We start from the raw sequence: 15,850 nt of genomic DNA on the forward strand, positions 1-15,850 counted from the left end.
TTTCATATTTTTAGTTATGAATCTAAGAGGATATTGGATTTACCTCATACCACTTAAAAGCTATTAATTCTTTCATTTTAACAGGAGATAAACTTCAAATTAAGAATAAAGGAAAAATGCATTTCTGTGCCTTCCTATTTCTCATTCACATTGTCAAATAACCTATGACAACATAGATGACTACATATCATTAAAGAACGATAAGCTTTCTTAGAATGACCAGCTACAATCAATTCACAAAAAATGGGGAAGTAACAGTCACTTACAGGCAAGGGATCAAAGTTTCCATCTACTAAGTGATAATTTCCAGCTCCAAAGAACACTTGTCTCATTACCACCTCAATGCCCATTTTAGCTGACAGACCTAATTTGTCCAACCACCTATAAAAGAAATAGACAAAGAGTGATTTTAAAAAGCAGAGGAAAACAACTCAATTTCAAGTATAGCAAAACCAGGAATGAAATAATTGTTTTAAATTATAACTATTATTTCAATTATTAAATATATGGATATCTGAATTCTGATCTCTGTGTTGTTTTCCTTTCATAACTGTCATCATTATATATATTATGTTCTTAGTTTACTTTTTTCTGCATTTGTTCATATAGATCTTCCCAAGTTTCTTTGGATTTCATATATTCCTCATACAAGATCATTAGAATCATCTTCCTTTCTCATTTTCATATTTCAACAAAAGTAAAGAATTTCAAATCAATGCATAAGCTTTAAATGACTAATAAAAAAAAGGGGGGGGGAAATTCACAATCAGGACCAGCCAATTTTCTACAGGGAAGCTGGACAAATTCCTTTAATTGATAGATTAAATTCCTTCCCTTACCAAGTCTATCATGATGTAAAAATTGGTTTCATTACATCATCAGACAGGTAATCAGTGCATCTAAGAGAAGATTCAGTCTGTTAAGGAAGGAAATGTGTAATCACTTAGTCCAGTCAAACCTTCTTAGCAAAAGAAACCTAGATCTAATCAGAGAATTTTAGAATTGGACAAAGGAACTTTGAAGGTCACCTAGTTCCTTTCTCTCATTTCACAGGTGAAGAAACAGAAGCTAAAAGGAATAAGGAGGAAAAATGAAAATTAGGATGTCTATTGACTCCCAGAGAATTTTTCACTCATTTTACCCCAAAGTAAATTCCATTAAGATTGTTTCTTGGATGAGAGAAATAATTTTAATTTCAACATTATTTATGACTTTCATTTGCCATGACTTTTCTTGTCAGAAGTATTGTTAGTATTTTTGGGCAATCAGTAAAAATTTTCAGATAAAAATTCCTTATTAATTTTAGAACAAACAATTTTGATCCCCCCTGCATGGTTATTTGTTCTATTCTTAGAACCTAAAGAGAAAGGAGAACTTAAATACTTTTCCCAAAAGAATAGAACTTTGATGAATAAACTGTTGGTAGGATTAATGGCCTTCTAAGGAAGTGGTGTTTTTTAAATGCAGAGAACTTAACTGAAGTGCATTTTATATAAAAACAGTATTTTGTGCATCTTTGGCAGTCTCTCAACATTTTGTAAGATATGAATGGCATGATCATTATATTTGCGGTTGACACCAAGTCATAACAAAATGACAATCAGTATCCAAAAGCATCTAGCACCTGCATCACAGGTATAGAACTTCTCCCTCTGAGTTTATGTGAATATTTCCATATGTGTATGTGGCTATGTAAATATAGATACACACATGTATAAGTACCTATATATATATATATATATATATATATATATATATATATATACACACATTCTATATACCTAAATAAAACATGTATACATACACACATTATATATAAGCAATGTTCTCAAATTTAAAACTCTTAAGATATACTATTTCTAAGTGCAGTTATTTATAGAAATGCATCTTTTGTTTATTTATGGCATATGCTAAAGTACAAAAAAATTCTAAAATCTTGGATTTTTTTTTCTTAAAATAATTTAACTACCCTTGAGTCTATATAATATGCAAAGTACTAGTCACAATCAATCCATTATCTTTATCCAAATCTGTGACTAAGCATATTGTATTATCCTCTCGCCATAAAGGGCATCCTTTGTACAGGTTTTCTGGTCAAAAGGATGGATATTGTGAAATACTATACTTTGAACCCTCAAAGTTCTGGTATCTGTTTATAACTTGAGATGAGTATCGATATACTCACGTAAAACCAGCAGCATAAGTATCTGACAGCTTAGGAGCCCCACCTCCATAAGCTGAGCTTGTTTCTCCCAACCAAACCTTCTTGCCAGGTCTGGTCTCATTCACAACCTGCAGAACAGAAAAGTCTACTTGGTAATTGCAAATAAAAACAGCTGAGATATATAATTTGTGACATTAAATATCCCTGTGGCACATTACATAAGCTCTATTATCATGAATTACAGACTTTTCAGAAATATCATTCTTAACACTGTCAGAAAAATTCTTAAATTATTCTAAAAATGATATGCTTTGGGTAATTTTATTTGGAAACTATTTAATTTTATTTCTATTATTAGGGAATAGAAAGAAAGAAAAAATAAAGGAACTTGCATTGCAACCCAGGATATAATTACAGAATCACAGAATTATAGAATATTTTAAAAATTTTTATTTTCATTTTGAGCTCCAAATTCTCTTCTTCCCCAGAACCGCAGAATCCAAGAGATGGGAGAAATAGCATAGGCAATTCTATCTTCTTTCTCCCTCTGGGCTTCCACAGTTCATTCATGTCCCACCCAAAATCCTACTGTTTTCATAAAGCCTTTCCCAATTCCCCTTAATGACAGCTCTTTCCCTTTGTAATTAGCTCCAATTTATTCTGTCATATTTTGTTTGTCTATAGCTTCTTGCATAGTCTCCCTTACTAATGTGTCTTCTCAGCTGACCTTGAGGGTGAGGACTGTCTTATGCTTTCCTTTGTCTCCACATGTCTTAGCATAGTGCCTAGCATATAGTAGGTTCATGTAGTAGATACTTAATAAAGTCTGCTTCTTAATTGACTAACTGACCAATAGTATCTGCATAAGTATTCTTTAGAACTTATCTGATCACTGGTCAGATTTATCTTCATCGAGAAGGAGCCCTCCAAACTCTTTGAGGTAGCCCACAACATTTATTTGTTTTATTTTTAACTTATGGAATAAAATAAGCACTTTCATAATATAGTATAATTTAAAAAAAAGATGTTTGCACACAAAATTCTAAATCTGTTATGTACAACTTGTTATTCCTTTTGAATATATAGTACAGTTACCACATAAATTTCTTTATTTCTTCTATTTTTCTCCCTTTCTGCCCCTCTCCCCCAGAGATAACTACCATTAGATACAAATATGTATATATATATATATAATGTGTAAAATCATTCTATATATATTTTTATTTATCAGTTCTTTCTCTGGATGCAAATAGTGTGTCTTTTCTACAATGTCTTTTCTATAACATGGTGCCCAGCCCTACAGATGGCATCTGAAGGCATGGTAGCACTACTCCCTCCCTAACTTTTCTTCAATCATTCATTCAGTAGGAACAAAGACGCTCTGAGGAACTTGTTTTTGTAGTGAATAGGGGAATTTTTGACCTATGAATGAACTGGTCAGTCAGCTGATAGCAATGTTAGAAATGTTTCTTGATTTGTGAGGAAATTTGCATTTTTAACCAAAAAACTTAGAACACGCAAATCTACAAAATACAGACTTTTACAATTTTTGTTGTATAAAAGAAAAAAAAATGTACCTGAAAAACTTTTTGTGCTGAGAAAACAAATGTATCCAATACTTCAGGGTTTAAAAAATCCTCTTGGGTAGCATTTCGTCCATTCACATAGTAGCTGAAATACATACTTACATATAATATATGCAGATTTTTTAAAAAGTAAAGATTTTAAATTTTTATTTTTTATGGAAATCAGCAATGCTCACCCTACTACTCAACATCAGAACATGGGAATTTCAAATTTTTCTTTCTAATTTATCACAAGAAAGAGACTGAGACTTGGAAAAGTACTACCACATCCTATTGCCTGGAAAAAAGTGGTAGATTTTTTTTTTTTCTGAAATGAGATAAAGATATCATTGTTATAAAGGATGTCCTGACTGAAAGTGTTAGTGCACTTTAAAGTGGTTGGAACTTAAACACTCTCAGAGCTTTAAAACACATTGAAATTTTTTGGGACAACCTATAAAAGTGCTAAATGCTTTCTGGTAAGAAGGTGATATTTTGGTCATCTATATAAATCAAGTCACAGGAAATCGTTTTTGGACTTCAGTAACACAATTATCTCAACTAGCCTCATCACTTATAAATGTGTTAATCATTTATTCATTTTTCAAACATGTATTAAGAGCTTGCTGTGTACAAGGCACTATTCTAGGCACAGAGAGAGATACAAAACTAATTAAAAGTTATAGTTCTCCAAAAAGGAAATGAGAATATTCTCTTTTTCTCTTTAAAGGTGGGGGACTCTGGGTAGTACAGAACATTGAAGATGCTCCCAAATTCCACTGACTGGCTTAACTGTTTTGTTTTTCTCTTTCTGATTCTTTGCTATGAGGGATAGTACTTAGAGTGGGAAAGGAAGGAGAGATATACATGAAAATGAAAGTAATACAGAAACAAAAAACATGGACCGTGCCCTTGGTGAGTTTATAATCTTCATATTCTTTCTAAGTCAAGGCACTTCACTGGTATCTATGAGATATAAAAAGGAATAGAAGAAAGTCTCAAGCATTGGATAGAGCTAATATGGCAGATTTATATGAGAAGGGATGTGGAATCATAAATCTGTTGGAATAGGAAAACATCCCTAGCACTTAGCATAGAGCCTTGCAGACAGTAGGATAATAATATATATAAATATAGGAATATATTAATAAATATAGGAAACCAAAATGAATAATATGGAAATATTTTATACAATTTCACACGTATAACCTATATCAGACTTGCTTACCATTTTAGGGAGGCAATAAGAGAGGAATAGAGGGATTAGAATTTGGTACTAAAAAATTAAAAAATGTTAAAAATTGTTCTTAGGTGAATTGGGGAAAATTTAAAAATTGTTAAACAATAAATGTGGAAGCAAGATTTTTGATATTAAATATAGAATATTTAACATTATATATATGTGTGTATATATATATATATGTGTGTGTGTGTGTGTGTGTGTGTGTATATAAAATTTAGGACCACAGATGACTAGTAATCTTTCTTTAATAGTATTAAGAGTGAAAAACATACTTACTGATGCCATGTGATTGCATCAATTACTCCTCCCCCAACATTCAGAAAGCTAAAAAAAAATGCATTATTATATCATTTCTCAGTCTTCATATGGACATGCTTTAAAAAAAAAAAAAAAGCCTAGTTAGTGGATTAATAATTAAATCTGGAAATAAAAAATCCAGTACATTTCAGAGGCAGCTAAGTGGTACGATATATGGAATGCTGGACGTGGAGTTATAAAGTCCTACATTCAAATTTGATTTTAGACACTATCTGAGTGACCATGAGAAAGTTGCTTAGCCTCTGTTTGCCTCAATTTCCTCATCTGTCAAATGGGGTTAATAATATTGATTCCCTTCCAGGCTTGTGAGAAGCAAAATGAAATATTTGTAAGTAATATTTGCAAACTTTAAGGCTTCAGTAGCTTAAAATGATTCCCCAGTGATCTTTGTTAAAGGCACTACACCCCATTGTAGGCTTGCCAAAGCCTGTCCCCACCTCAATTGTTTCATTTCAGCAAAGCTTCCAATTAAACAGGAATTTGAATTTACCTCTCACTTCCTCCAGATCTAATAAAGTAGAGATCCTGGCACTTCCCACAAAAAGAAAAGCATTTCTTACTTCTAAGTAATTTAAACTTAGGCCTTCACTTTTTTTAGATAAAAAAGAAACTTTCTTACCTCCTTAGCAGTTTCTCACTGTTCTTCCGAAGTTGACCAATATCAGGTCCAAATAGTTTTGCATTTTTGAAATCATACATTTTTAGAAGTGAATGCAATTTAATAAAGTCTTTTCCCAGTTGAGACCCGTTAATATAAATTCCAGACTTCTTCCTAAAACTGTTGGGTTCTGAAAGATAACAATTCTCTCTATATAATTGCTTATCTCTAAAATTTATATCTTCTATAAAGATGACATGATTTCTCAGTTCTAAAGAGATTATAATCTTACTTCAAAAAAAGAATAAAACAAATCAACAATTGTAACACAACAAATATTCAAAATTAGCTACAAAAAAAATCTTACTCACTTATGAAATCCACTATAAGGCTAGGGAAAACTGGGAGTAGGACTTTTTTATCTTTCCAAAATGGAAATTAATTTGAATTTAAAAGCTTTAAAAAATGCATAAAATCTTTAAAAGGACTAAGCTAATCTCTGTGGATTTCATGCCATCTACTATAATATAGTAGAAATTGAGTTAAATCATCCATCTAAAAGGTTAACCTGAAGAATGAATTGATTGATTGTCTGGGGATTCATTAGTTCAAGATAGTCAAAGGGCTGAAAAGTTAATTTCAGTTAGCAAGCATATCATTGTTCTTCTGGCATCATATTTGATCATTGTGTTGATAAGGTTTCCTAAATCTCTCTCAAGACTTTGTTTATGTAATTTTTTAGTGGAAGGGGGATACATTTTTCTCTTGGTTCTCAGAACTCTCTTTTGCATCTGTTTTGCAAGTTTTCCCAGATTTTTATAAAACTATTCTTTTCATGATTTCTTGCAGTATTCTGTCATATTCATATAACATGATTTTTTTCAGGCATTCCCAATATGACGGAGATCCTTTAGTTTCTTGTTCTTTGCCATCACAAAACATCTAGGAATATTGCTGTACATATAAATCTTTTTCTTCTTTCTTCAGTCTCTTTGAGATATAGACCTAGTAGTGGTACACTAGCCTTACTACCCTAACAAGTTTGCTATTTAGAAAGTCTTTTTTTTTTTTAATTTAATAGCCTTTTATTTACAGGATATATACATGGGTAACTTTACAGCATTAACAATTGCCAAACCTCTTGTTCCAATTTTTTACCTCTTACCCCCCCCACCCCCTCCCCTAGATGGCAGGATGACCAGTAGATGTTAAATATATTAAAATATAAATTAGATACACAATAAGTATACATGACCAAAACGTTATTTTGCTGTACAAAAAGAATCAGACTCTGAAATATTGTACAATTAGCTTGTGAAGGAAATCAAAAATGCAGGTGTGCATAAATATAGGGATTGGGAATTCAATGTAATGGTTTTTAGTCATCTCCCAGAGTTCTTTTTCTGGGCATAGCTAGTTCAGTTCATTACTGCTCCATTAGAAATGATTTGGTTGATCTCGTTGCTGAGGATGGCCTGATCCATCAGAACTGGTCATCATATAGTATTGTTGTTGAAGTATATAATGATCTCCTGGTCCTGCTCATTTCACTCAGCATCAGTTCGTGTAAGTCTCTCCAGGCCTTTCTGAAATTATCCTGTTGGTCATTTCTTACAGAACAGTAATATAGAAAGTCTTTTTTTAAACTTACACTATGAAAATGTTTAAATGTCAGGAAGTTACGAGAAGTTTTTGGATATGGGAAAAGGGAGGTGAATAAGTACTCAATTAACTTTATTCATTTTCCCAAGAAGCATGCATGATCTGATATCTGTCATTCCTGATTTGGACTACTGCAAATCAACCTGGGCCTAAGTCTTCCATGAATGGCCTATACAATATGAGAATATAATATATACTCATTTCAGGGTACTGTGTGGTGGAAAGAGCATGAAATAGCAAATCAGGAGGCCTGGATTCTCTTCCTAATTAGTCAAGTTCAAAACCTTTCTAAATTCTCAAAGTGTCCCTCATCTATAAAGAGACTCTGTGTGTGGCTGGAGTAGATGAACCTAAGTTTCTTCCCAACTATAACCCTGATTATTCACATTATATAACGGATAAGTGTTTAACAGTATAATTTTTAAAAATCACAACCATTTACTGATATGTCACCTTTCCCCTCCTGGTATTTCCCAAAAAAAACCAGTAGGCAAAAGAAAGGAACTGTGTCTGATAGCTCTAGCAACATTCTGCATTCATAGAACCTCACCACTATCAAGAGATGCGAACTATTTTTTCTATGTCCTCTCTGAGACATAAATCTAGTGCAGTGGATACAGTGCTGGGCTAGGATACAGCAAGACCTGAATTCAAATCCAGGCTCATTTACTCACTAGGATCTGACCCTGGGAAGGTCACTTAACCTCTGCATGCCTCAATTTCCTCAACTGTCAAATGAGGATAATAACATAGAGTTGTGAGTATGATGAGATTAATATAAGTATAGCATTTAGCACAGTGCCTGACACATAGCAGATACTGTGTAAATGCTGATTCCCTCCTTTTCTTTCCTCAAGAAAAATTAGACCACAACTAGTTGTATTTTGACTCTCTCAATGTTGTTGTCATGGACATTATTATTGTCATGGTATAAATTGTTCTCTGGTTCTGGGCTTTTTTTTTTTCTGTTTCAGTTCTTAGAATCCTTTATTTTTCAGTTCCTCAAAAATGTCAGCTCCTATGGTACAATAGTGTTTCATTATATTTGTATGCCATAATTTGCTTAATCATTTCCCAACTGAAAAGTAGCCACTTGTTTCCTTTTTTTTTTTTTTTTAAACTACCACAAATAAATGCTGTTGTGAATATTTTGGTAAATAGGAACCTCTTTTCTGTCTTTAACATCCTTGATGTACATACTCAAAAGTAGGATCACTGAGTCAAAGTGGATGAACAATTTGATGACTTTTCTCCCATAATATAAAATTATTTTCTAGAACTGTTGGTCTAATTCCCAGCTCCATCAGGTATTATTATGCTTGTCTTCTTTTCAGAAGACTTCAATATCAATTATTTCCATTTTTGTTATCTTTGCCAATTTGACAAATATGTATTAAAATGTCAGGGTTGTTTTAGTTTGAATTTCTATTATTATTTGAGATTTGGAAAGTTTTTTCATGATTGTTGACAACTGATTGGATATGTAGGGTGGGTGAGAATGATAAGTCAAAGAAGCCACCAAGATTGGGAGCCTGAATAATTTGGAGGATGGAAGTACCTTCAAATAATAAAGGAGTTTAAAATGGGGGAGGTTTGGCAGCAAAGATAATGAGTTTTGTTTTTTGGACATGTTGACTTTAATATAGCCATGGGCTATCTATTTTGAGAGGTCCATCAAGCAGTTGGAGACATGGGATTGGAACTCAAAAGAGAGATTATGGGTGGATAAATAGATGATGGAATTATTTAAATAGAGATGATCATTGAATCTATGGGAATTGATGGGACCACTGAATAAGAGAATATAGAAAAGAAGAAATGAGATGGTCCAGTATAGGACCATGGGGACACACCAGCTAATGGATCTATTATAAGTGAAGATCTAGCAAAAGAGATTGAGAAGGGATGGTCAGACAGGTAAAAGAAAAACCAATAGAGAGCAGTATCACAAAAACCAAGAAATCGAGAGAACCTAGGATAAGGGTTATATATTGCAAATATATATCCAAGGTATATTAGCAGAGATAAGGACTGAGAAAAAGGTCATTATATTTGTCAATTAAGAGATTTGGTGACTTTGGAGAAGGCAAGTTCAAGTAAGTGAAGTAGTTGGAAGTGTAAAGGGCTCATAAGAGAGTGAGAAGAAAGGAAGTAGAGGCACTAAGTTTTCAAAGAGATTATCAGAGAAGGGAAAGAGAGGTATAGGAAGAAAGCTATCATGGATGGCAAAAAGACAGTACAAGGAATCAGCAACAACTTCCTCAGGCAAATCAGCATGGTAAACATAGAAGCCAGAAAATTATGCTTGGCTAAATCAATGATGTATTTTTACTGAATACCCCTTTCATTCAACTCAAGTAAACACCTTTTTGGTTGGACTACATTCTTAGATGGACTACAAGTGTCTGTGTTCCAGTTCCAAATTCAAGCATCAGGCTTAGCTGAATAAGGTCAGGTCTATAACAGGAAAGCTAATCGTTAACATATTTTCTAGAAATAGTTTACCAAGTCCCTAACAGAGGTCTGGGCCTCTGGCATATACTATAAGTAAAGTTTTGGAGGACAGAAAGCATGGATGCTATCTGGCTCTAAAGAAAGGGTAGATTCATATTAAGGGTCTTCAAGATACCTTGCAGGATAAGATCAGAGTGTTCAGGCTTTCAGGAGCTGGTAATAAGGTAGAAAGTGGGGGATGCTATGTAAGTCAGAAGAAAAGGAGATAGAAGGATGAAAATAAACTGTCTGTTAAAAGTTTTGTTAGGTGTTAGTTGTGAGTAGCTCTAAAACCAATGGAACTTCTTAAAAATAGGAGATGCAGAAGTTGCTGGCCTCAGCTAAGTAATTCTCTAGTCAAGCAGATGGTAAGATGGGCTCAGCAGTGGATCCAAGAAGATATAGGGAAATTGTTTTCTACATGCAATTTCAAAAGGCATCTCAATGCAGCAGAAAGGAAATTAATATAGGCAATTGGCTAGCACACTGGACCTAGTGGCAGGAAGACCTAAGTTCAAATTCAGTTTCAGGCATCTGCTTGGTGTGTGATGACTATAAGCAATCACTAAACCTATGTCTACCTCAGTTTCCTCATCTGTGAAATGGAGATAAAAACAGCACCTTCTTCCCAGGGTTTTGTGGGGGACAAAATGTAAAAAAATACTTTGAAAACTTTAAGAAGTTGTATAAATGCTGGCTCTTATTGTAATCAAGCAAATTGTGTTATATGATGCTAAAGAGTACGAGGGGAAAGAAGGAAGGAGTGGTAGAATTTAGTACTCAAAAGTTGTTTTAAATTCAAAAAATTGTTTCAATGTGTAATTGGGGGAAAATTAAAATAAAATAATAATAAGAGTATTCCTTGATGAATGAAATGATAAGTGTACTTACCATTGCCAAGTTCCCAGGAAATGTCATACTTCTGGGAAGTACAATAATCCAAGAATAATTTGGCATTTGAGCTGTCCCACTGCAAATTACTTTTTCTCATTAAGGCATTAATGCCAAAGATGAGATCCAATCCTGCACACTTGGCAAAACTGTACAGCATATCCACTGTGCTTTCTGTATCAACAAAAACATAATTTAATAGTGAATAATCTGGTCACTAAGGTAGAAAGAATCTGAAAGTATATGCTACACAAAGTCCTATTTTCATCATATCATCATCAAACCTTTTGAATTATAGCTCCAGCAAGTGATAATAATTGTTTATAAGAAAATGATCACATTGGTGTGATCAGCTCCACACACACAACTTTCTAACACCCAGGTTCTGAAAGAGTATTGAGACAGGCAGAAATCCTGGAAAGACTCTGCACTAGTGCAGGATACAGGAAAGGATTCCATCTGGCAGCTCTGTCACTCCTGATCCAATTCCTGATCACAGATCCAGGGTGGACTGAACAGGAGATCTGTGACTTTGTTGTTCAGTTGCATGTGATTCTTTGTGACCCTATTTGGAGTTTTCTTGGCAGAGATACTGGAGTGATTTGCCATTTCCTTCTCCAACTCATTTTGCACCCGAGGAAACTGAGGCAAATAGGATTGAGTAACTTGCCCAGGGTCACACAGCTAGTGACTCTAGGCCCAACACTCTGTCCCCTGTGTCACCTAGTTGCTCCTGTACAGAGCTGTTGACTAGGGGTGATAAAAAGGAGTTATAGATACTAATTCTCTACTGATCAATAAACAAGGTCAGAAGCCAAGTTGTGGGACACTGACTCCAGGAACAGAGCACAAACTGTATTCTAGCCTCTAATCCAAGCTGAAGCCTACATTGGAATGACCAGGAGTAGAATCCCAGAATCAAGGAGAGCTTACAGTAGTTCTTATATAACTGATATTTGGAGAGAAATAGGTCAAAATATTAGATATAGATATTGGGGTCTCCCTTCCACCACAAAATGATAAAGTGACCAGAAACTAAATGGAATCTGATCATATCCCCTAAACTAATAATATTTAAAGGAGCAGAGAGATATTATTCTAGCCAGGTACTCCATTTTCTGAGTAGTACAGCAAGAGTGGTAGCCTCGACCTTAACCTCCAGCTCCATCCTAACAAAAATTAAAACCTCCCTTGGAGAAGGGTGGGGGGAGGAAGGATTCGAGATGTCTATTCTGCCCCATTTGAGCCACACAATGATAGGCCTCAATACTCATTGATCCCTTTTTACATGAAAATGCTATTTGCCTTGTGACAGAGAGGTGAGGAACTCAGAATCTAGAATGTGACAAATATTTTTTGGTACATGGCTAGCACAGACATTTGTTTTGTTTGACCATACATGTTTGTAATGAAGGTTTTGTTTTTCCTCTCATTCTCATTTGGGTAGGAAGAAGTTGGAATTGGAAAGAGAAAAGATAGGTTTTTATTGATCGAAAAAAATATAATTAAAAAGTTTTAAACTATATATATATTTTAACAAAACTTATAGAATGAAAAAAACTCCAAATTACCAATGTCAAAAACATAAAGGATGAATTTACAAGCAATGGAAATTGAACTCCCCCAGTCCCCAGTTATAAGCCAATAAAACATGATCTACATGAAATAGATGAACTTCGAATTAAATCCATACAAATCATCAACATTTCTGTATATTACCAACAAAATCCAGCAGGAAGAAACAGGAAGAGAAACTTATTAAGATAATTATAGAAAGTACAAAATATTTAGGAATCTGTCAAGACACACACAAGAAGTTTGCACATCTAAATAATTGAGTAATGTTAATTACTCTTGGGTAAGCCAAGCCAACAAAATAAAAAGTGATGAAAATGGACAAAGCTTTCCATAAAGTAGCTGGAGTGCATTAGTTTGGAGTTGCGAGGAACTGAGCTTGAATCTTTCCTTTCACACTTACTATCTATGTGAACCTGGATAAGTCAGCCTCAATTCTATTAATATATTTATAGACATAATATCTGCAGACTATCAAGGACATAACTTGCCAGGGTCACAGAGTCAGTATCTGAGGCCAGCTGTGAAGACAGTTCTTCCTGATTCCCAGGCCAGTATTCTACCCACTATACCAATAAGCTGGTTGTGGTAAAGATCAAGTGGGATAATAAATGGAAGATACTTGGCAAACTTTAAAGCACAATAGAATTTTAGCTATCATAAATTTATATTTATATCTACCTGTCAATATCACTTTTTCCTAAATATTACCTCACTACCATTTTCACTGAGGCCCTTTTGAGATGCCTCAAATGACAGAGAGGAAACCTTGAGTTTTCAAAGATTATGACAGAGGTATCAAATGATCTCTGGCAGCTACTACCAAAATAAATAAATCCAGATGTCTGTCACTTAAGTTTAGAGAAGTTCATTAGCAGGGGAAGAAAGAATTTCCTTTACTTGTTTAACCAATGCAACTCATGAAGACCTTTTTCAGATCCAGCGCAGTTACAAATCAATCCTCAATGAAATCAAGGATGTTTGTTAGTATTATTATGATAACATAGAAGAATGAAAAAATCTCAGACCAATGAAGAGCAAAATTATGAAGGCAAGTATCATGATATTACTACTTTCTTCTGTTACCACTTCCAAAAGCATGACTCTTAACTAACATATATCATTCTCTTTGCCCAATTCTGTTACTATTAATAATATTCCTGGAACTTCATTACCTTTAGAGCCTATGAGCTGGTACCATATCATAAAAAGAAGCAAGTCTTTCTGATACTTCTGGTAATTTCCTTAGATGGCTTGTGGTAAATCCCATCTTGTATTAAATTCAAGGTGACAGTGGATCATATAGGTAATATCCAACATTTATATAACCCTCTGGGTTTACAAAATGCTTTACAAATACTGTCTCATTTTATTCTCCCAACAACTCTGAGTGTTACAAATTATTATTATCTCTATTTTACAGATGAAGAAACAGAGGCAGGCAGAAATTGTGAATGCCTCATTCAGGGTCACACAGCAGGTTTGAACTCAGGTCTAGAAAGACCCTTCATATCATGAACTCTACCCTAGGTAGGAAAGCGTTAGGGACCCTCGACTTGTGCTTTCATTAGGAGAGGGTGAGGAAACTCCTCTACAACTTGTAATCTTAGGATAAATGACTTGTAAGGCACACATTGACTTTTAAGGCCAGCTCTGTATTTACTAGGCCACTGCTGCTCCACATTAACGCCAAAGATTATTGTTCTAATAATAGAATCCACCTTAGGGCAGAGATTGCATTTGTTGTTTCCAGTAACTTGCCCAAACTAGGCTGAGCCAGATGAGCTCATTTCCTGCTGCCAGATGTTTTTGTCACCTTCTACTGAGGCTGCCCATGACATCTAAAAGAGAATGAGGGCAAATACATGTACTGACACCTATTATAATTTCTGTTCTAAGGGTGAACTGACTTTGAGCTTTATCCAAAGGTCAAAGTAAAGTTATCCCTGCTAACTCTTCCATCTTAGAAGCTTTACTCAACTTGTGACACTTTCAATGGCTTCCTGGCAACCCTGTAAACAGAAACCAAATGTAAAAATGTCCATTTGTTTCAATAGTACATCACCATGGTTACAAATATCCAAAGAGAAAAATGTGTCAAGGAAATGAAAGTTTACAATTTTAGCTAAATCCTGCTATTTTAAAGTATTTGATTTTGGTATAAAATTCATTTAAAAAAATCAAGGTTTCATTTTTGAATCAGTCATCAATTGAAGCAGCATAACATAGTAAAGAGAGCTAGATTGAGGCAGGAAGACTTTAGTTCTAGTCCTGCATCCTGTCAGGTTTAATTAGTCAATAAATACTTATTAAGTACCAGACACTGCACTGTGTTGTCATCAGAGTCTACTCCTTTTACCTTTCCCAGTGTAACAGGGTAATGATTTGCAATGGTAGAGGATGAACCCACACTGGGAGTTTTCCATACCCTTGAAATCACAGGCCCAGATGGTCTCCTACTCCAAAAACTAATCTATTTTCAGCCTCATGTTTGATTTCATGTAAACAATACTATAGCAGTAAAGTTTTGGGAAGAAAAGTCTCTTCATCTAGTGTTAACTTCAAGTGAGGAATCAAGTCTTCACAAATTATAGTTAAAAATATTAAAAACACAGGAATCTACATTACTTCCTCCTAACTAGTCTCCTGGAAATCTCCATTATAAACTATATTCTAATCAACAAGTAATCATTAAATGCCTACTGTCTTCACAGCATTACAAAAGGATGAAGATGGGGAATACAAAGTTTAGTCCCTATCCTTATGGAGCTAGGCCAGAAATAATGATAGATAATATACAATGTTACTCAACAAGGATGCTGAGGGGGGACTGATAAGAATCCACTCCCGCTCATTATTCTATAAGTAAAATCCCTTTGTAAGGATTTGATACTAGTTATTTTTAATAATGATTTTTAATAGAGAGTTAAATACCAAGATGGATCTGGAGCTAGCCAGACATATCTTTTATACCAACAGTAGCTCTTGCAAGACTCCAACAAAGTTTTTTGTTATAGTCATGTTTTTACAGTACATGAATAGAGCTTCCAGAACACATCTATACTGTCCTAAAGAACTTGGAAGTCTAAAGACTTAAGTTCAAATATCATCTTTGTTACTTAATAAATATAACTCAACATGGACAAAGATCTGAGACTCAGCTTCTTCATCTGTAACATAGTAGGCATTTCTCCTTGTTACTGATACAAAGATCTTTACTGCTACTGATACAAAGAAATGGGGATGACACTACATTTCCAGTCACACAATAATATTTTCTGTAAGTGTAAACATTATATATTTGCATGCTATAGTTCTATCCTCTGATTTCTGAAGGGAAA

General features: G+C 34.2%; 1 protein-coding gene across 1 annotated transcript in view; it reads right to left on the reverse strand.

Moving 5' to 3' along the window:
- The window catches only part of HPSE (heparanase), a 46,856-nt gene that overhangs the window by 19,258 nt on the left and 11,748 nt on the right, over positions 1 to 15,850 (reverse strand). The window contains exons 4-9 of the mRNA XM_031943101.1: positions 10,935 to 11,108; positions 5,910 to 6,078; positions 5,249 to 5,296; positions 3,742 to 3,835; positions 2,186 to 2,292; positions 267 to 381 (exon numbers count right to left, since the gene is read on the reverse strand). Coding sequence (XP_031798961.1) covers positions 267 to 381; positions 2,186 to 2,292; positions 3,742 to 3,835; positions 5,249 to 5,296; positions 5,910 to 6,078; positions 10,935 to 11,108 — 707 coding nt within the window. The remainder of the gene's footprint in view (positions 1 to 266; positions 382 to 2,185; positions 2,293 to 3,741; positions 3,836 to 5,248; positions 5,297 to 5,909; positions 6,079 to 10,934; positions 11,109 to 15,850) is intronic.

Source organism: Sarcophilus harrisii, chromosome 6 (genome assembly GCF_902635505.1).
Source record: "Sarcophilus harrisii chromosome 6, mSarHar1.11, whole genome shotgun sequence".
Taxonomy (NCBI): Eukaryota; Metazoa; Chordata; class Mammalia; order Dasyuromorphia; family Dasyuridae; genus Sarcophilus; species Sarcophilus harrisii.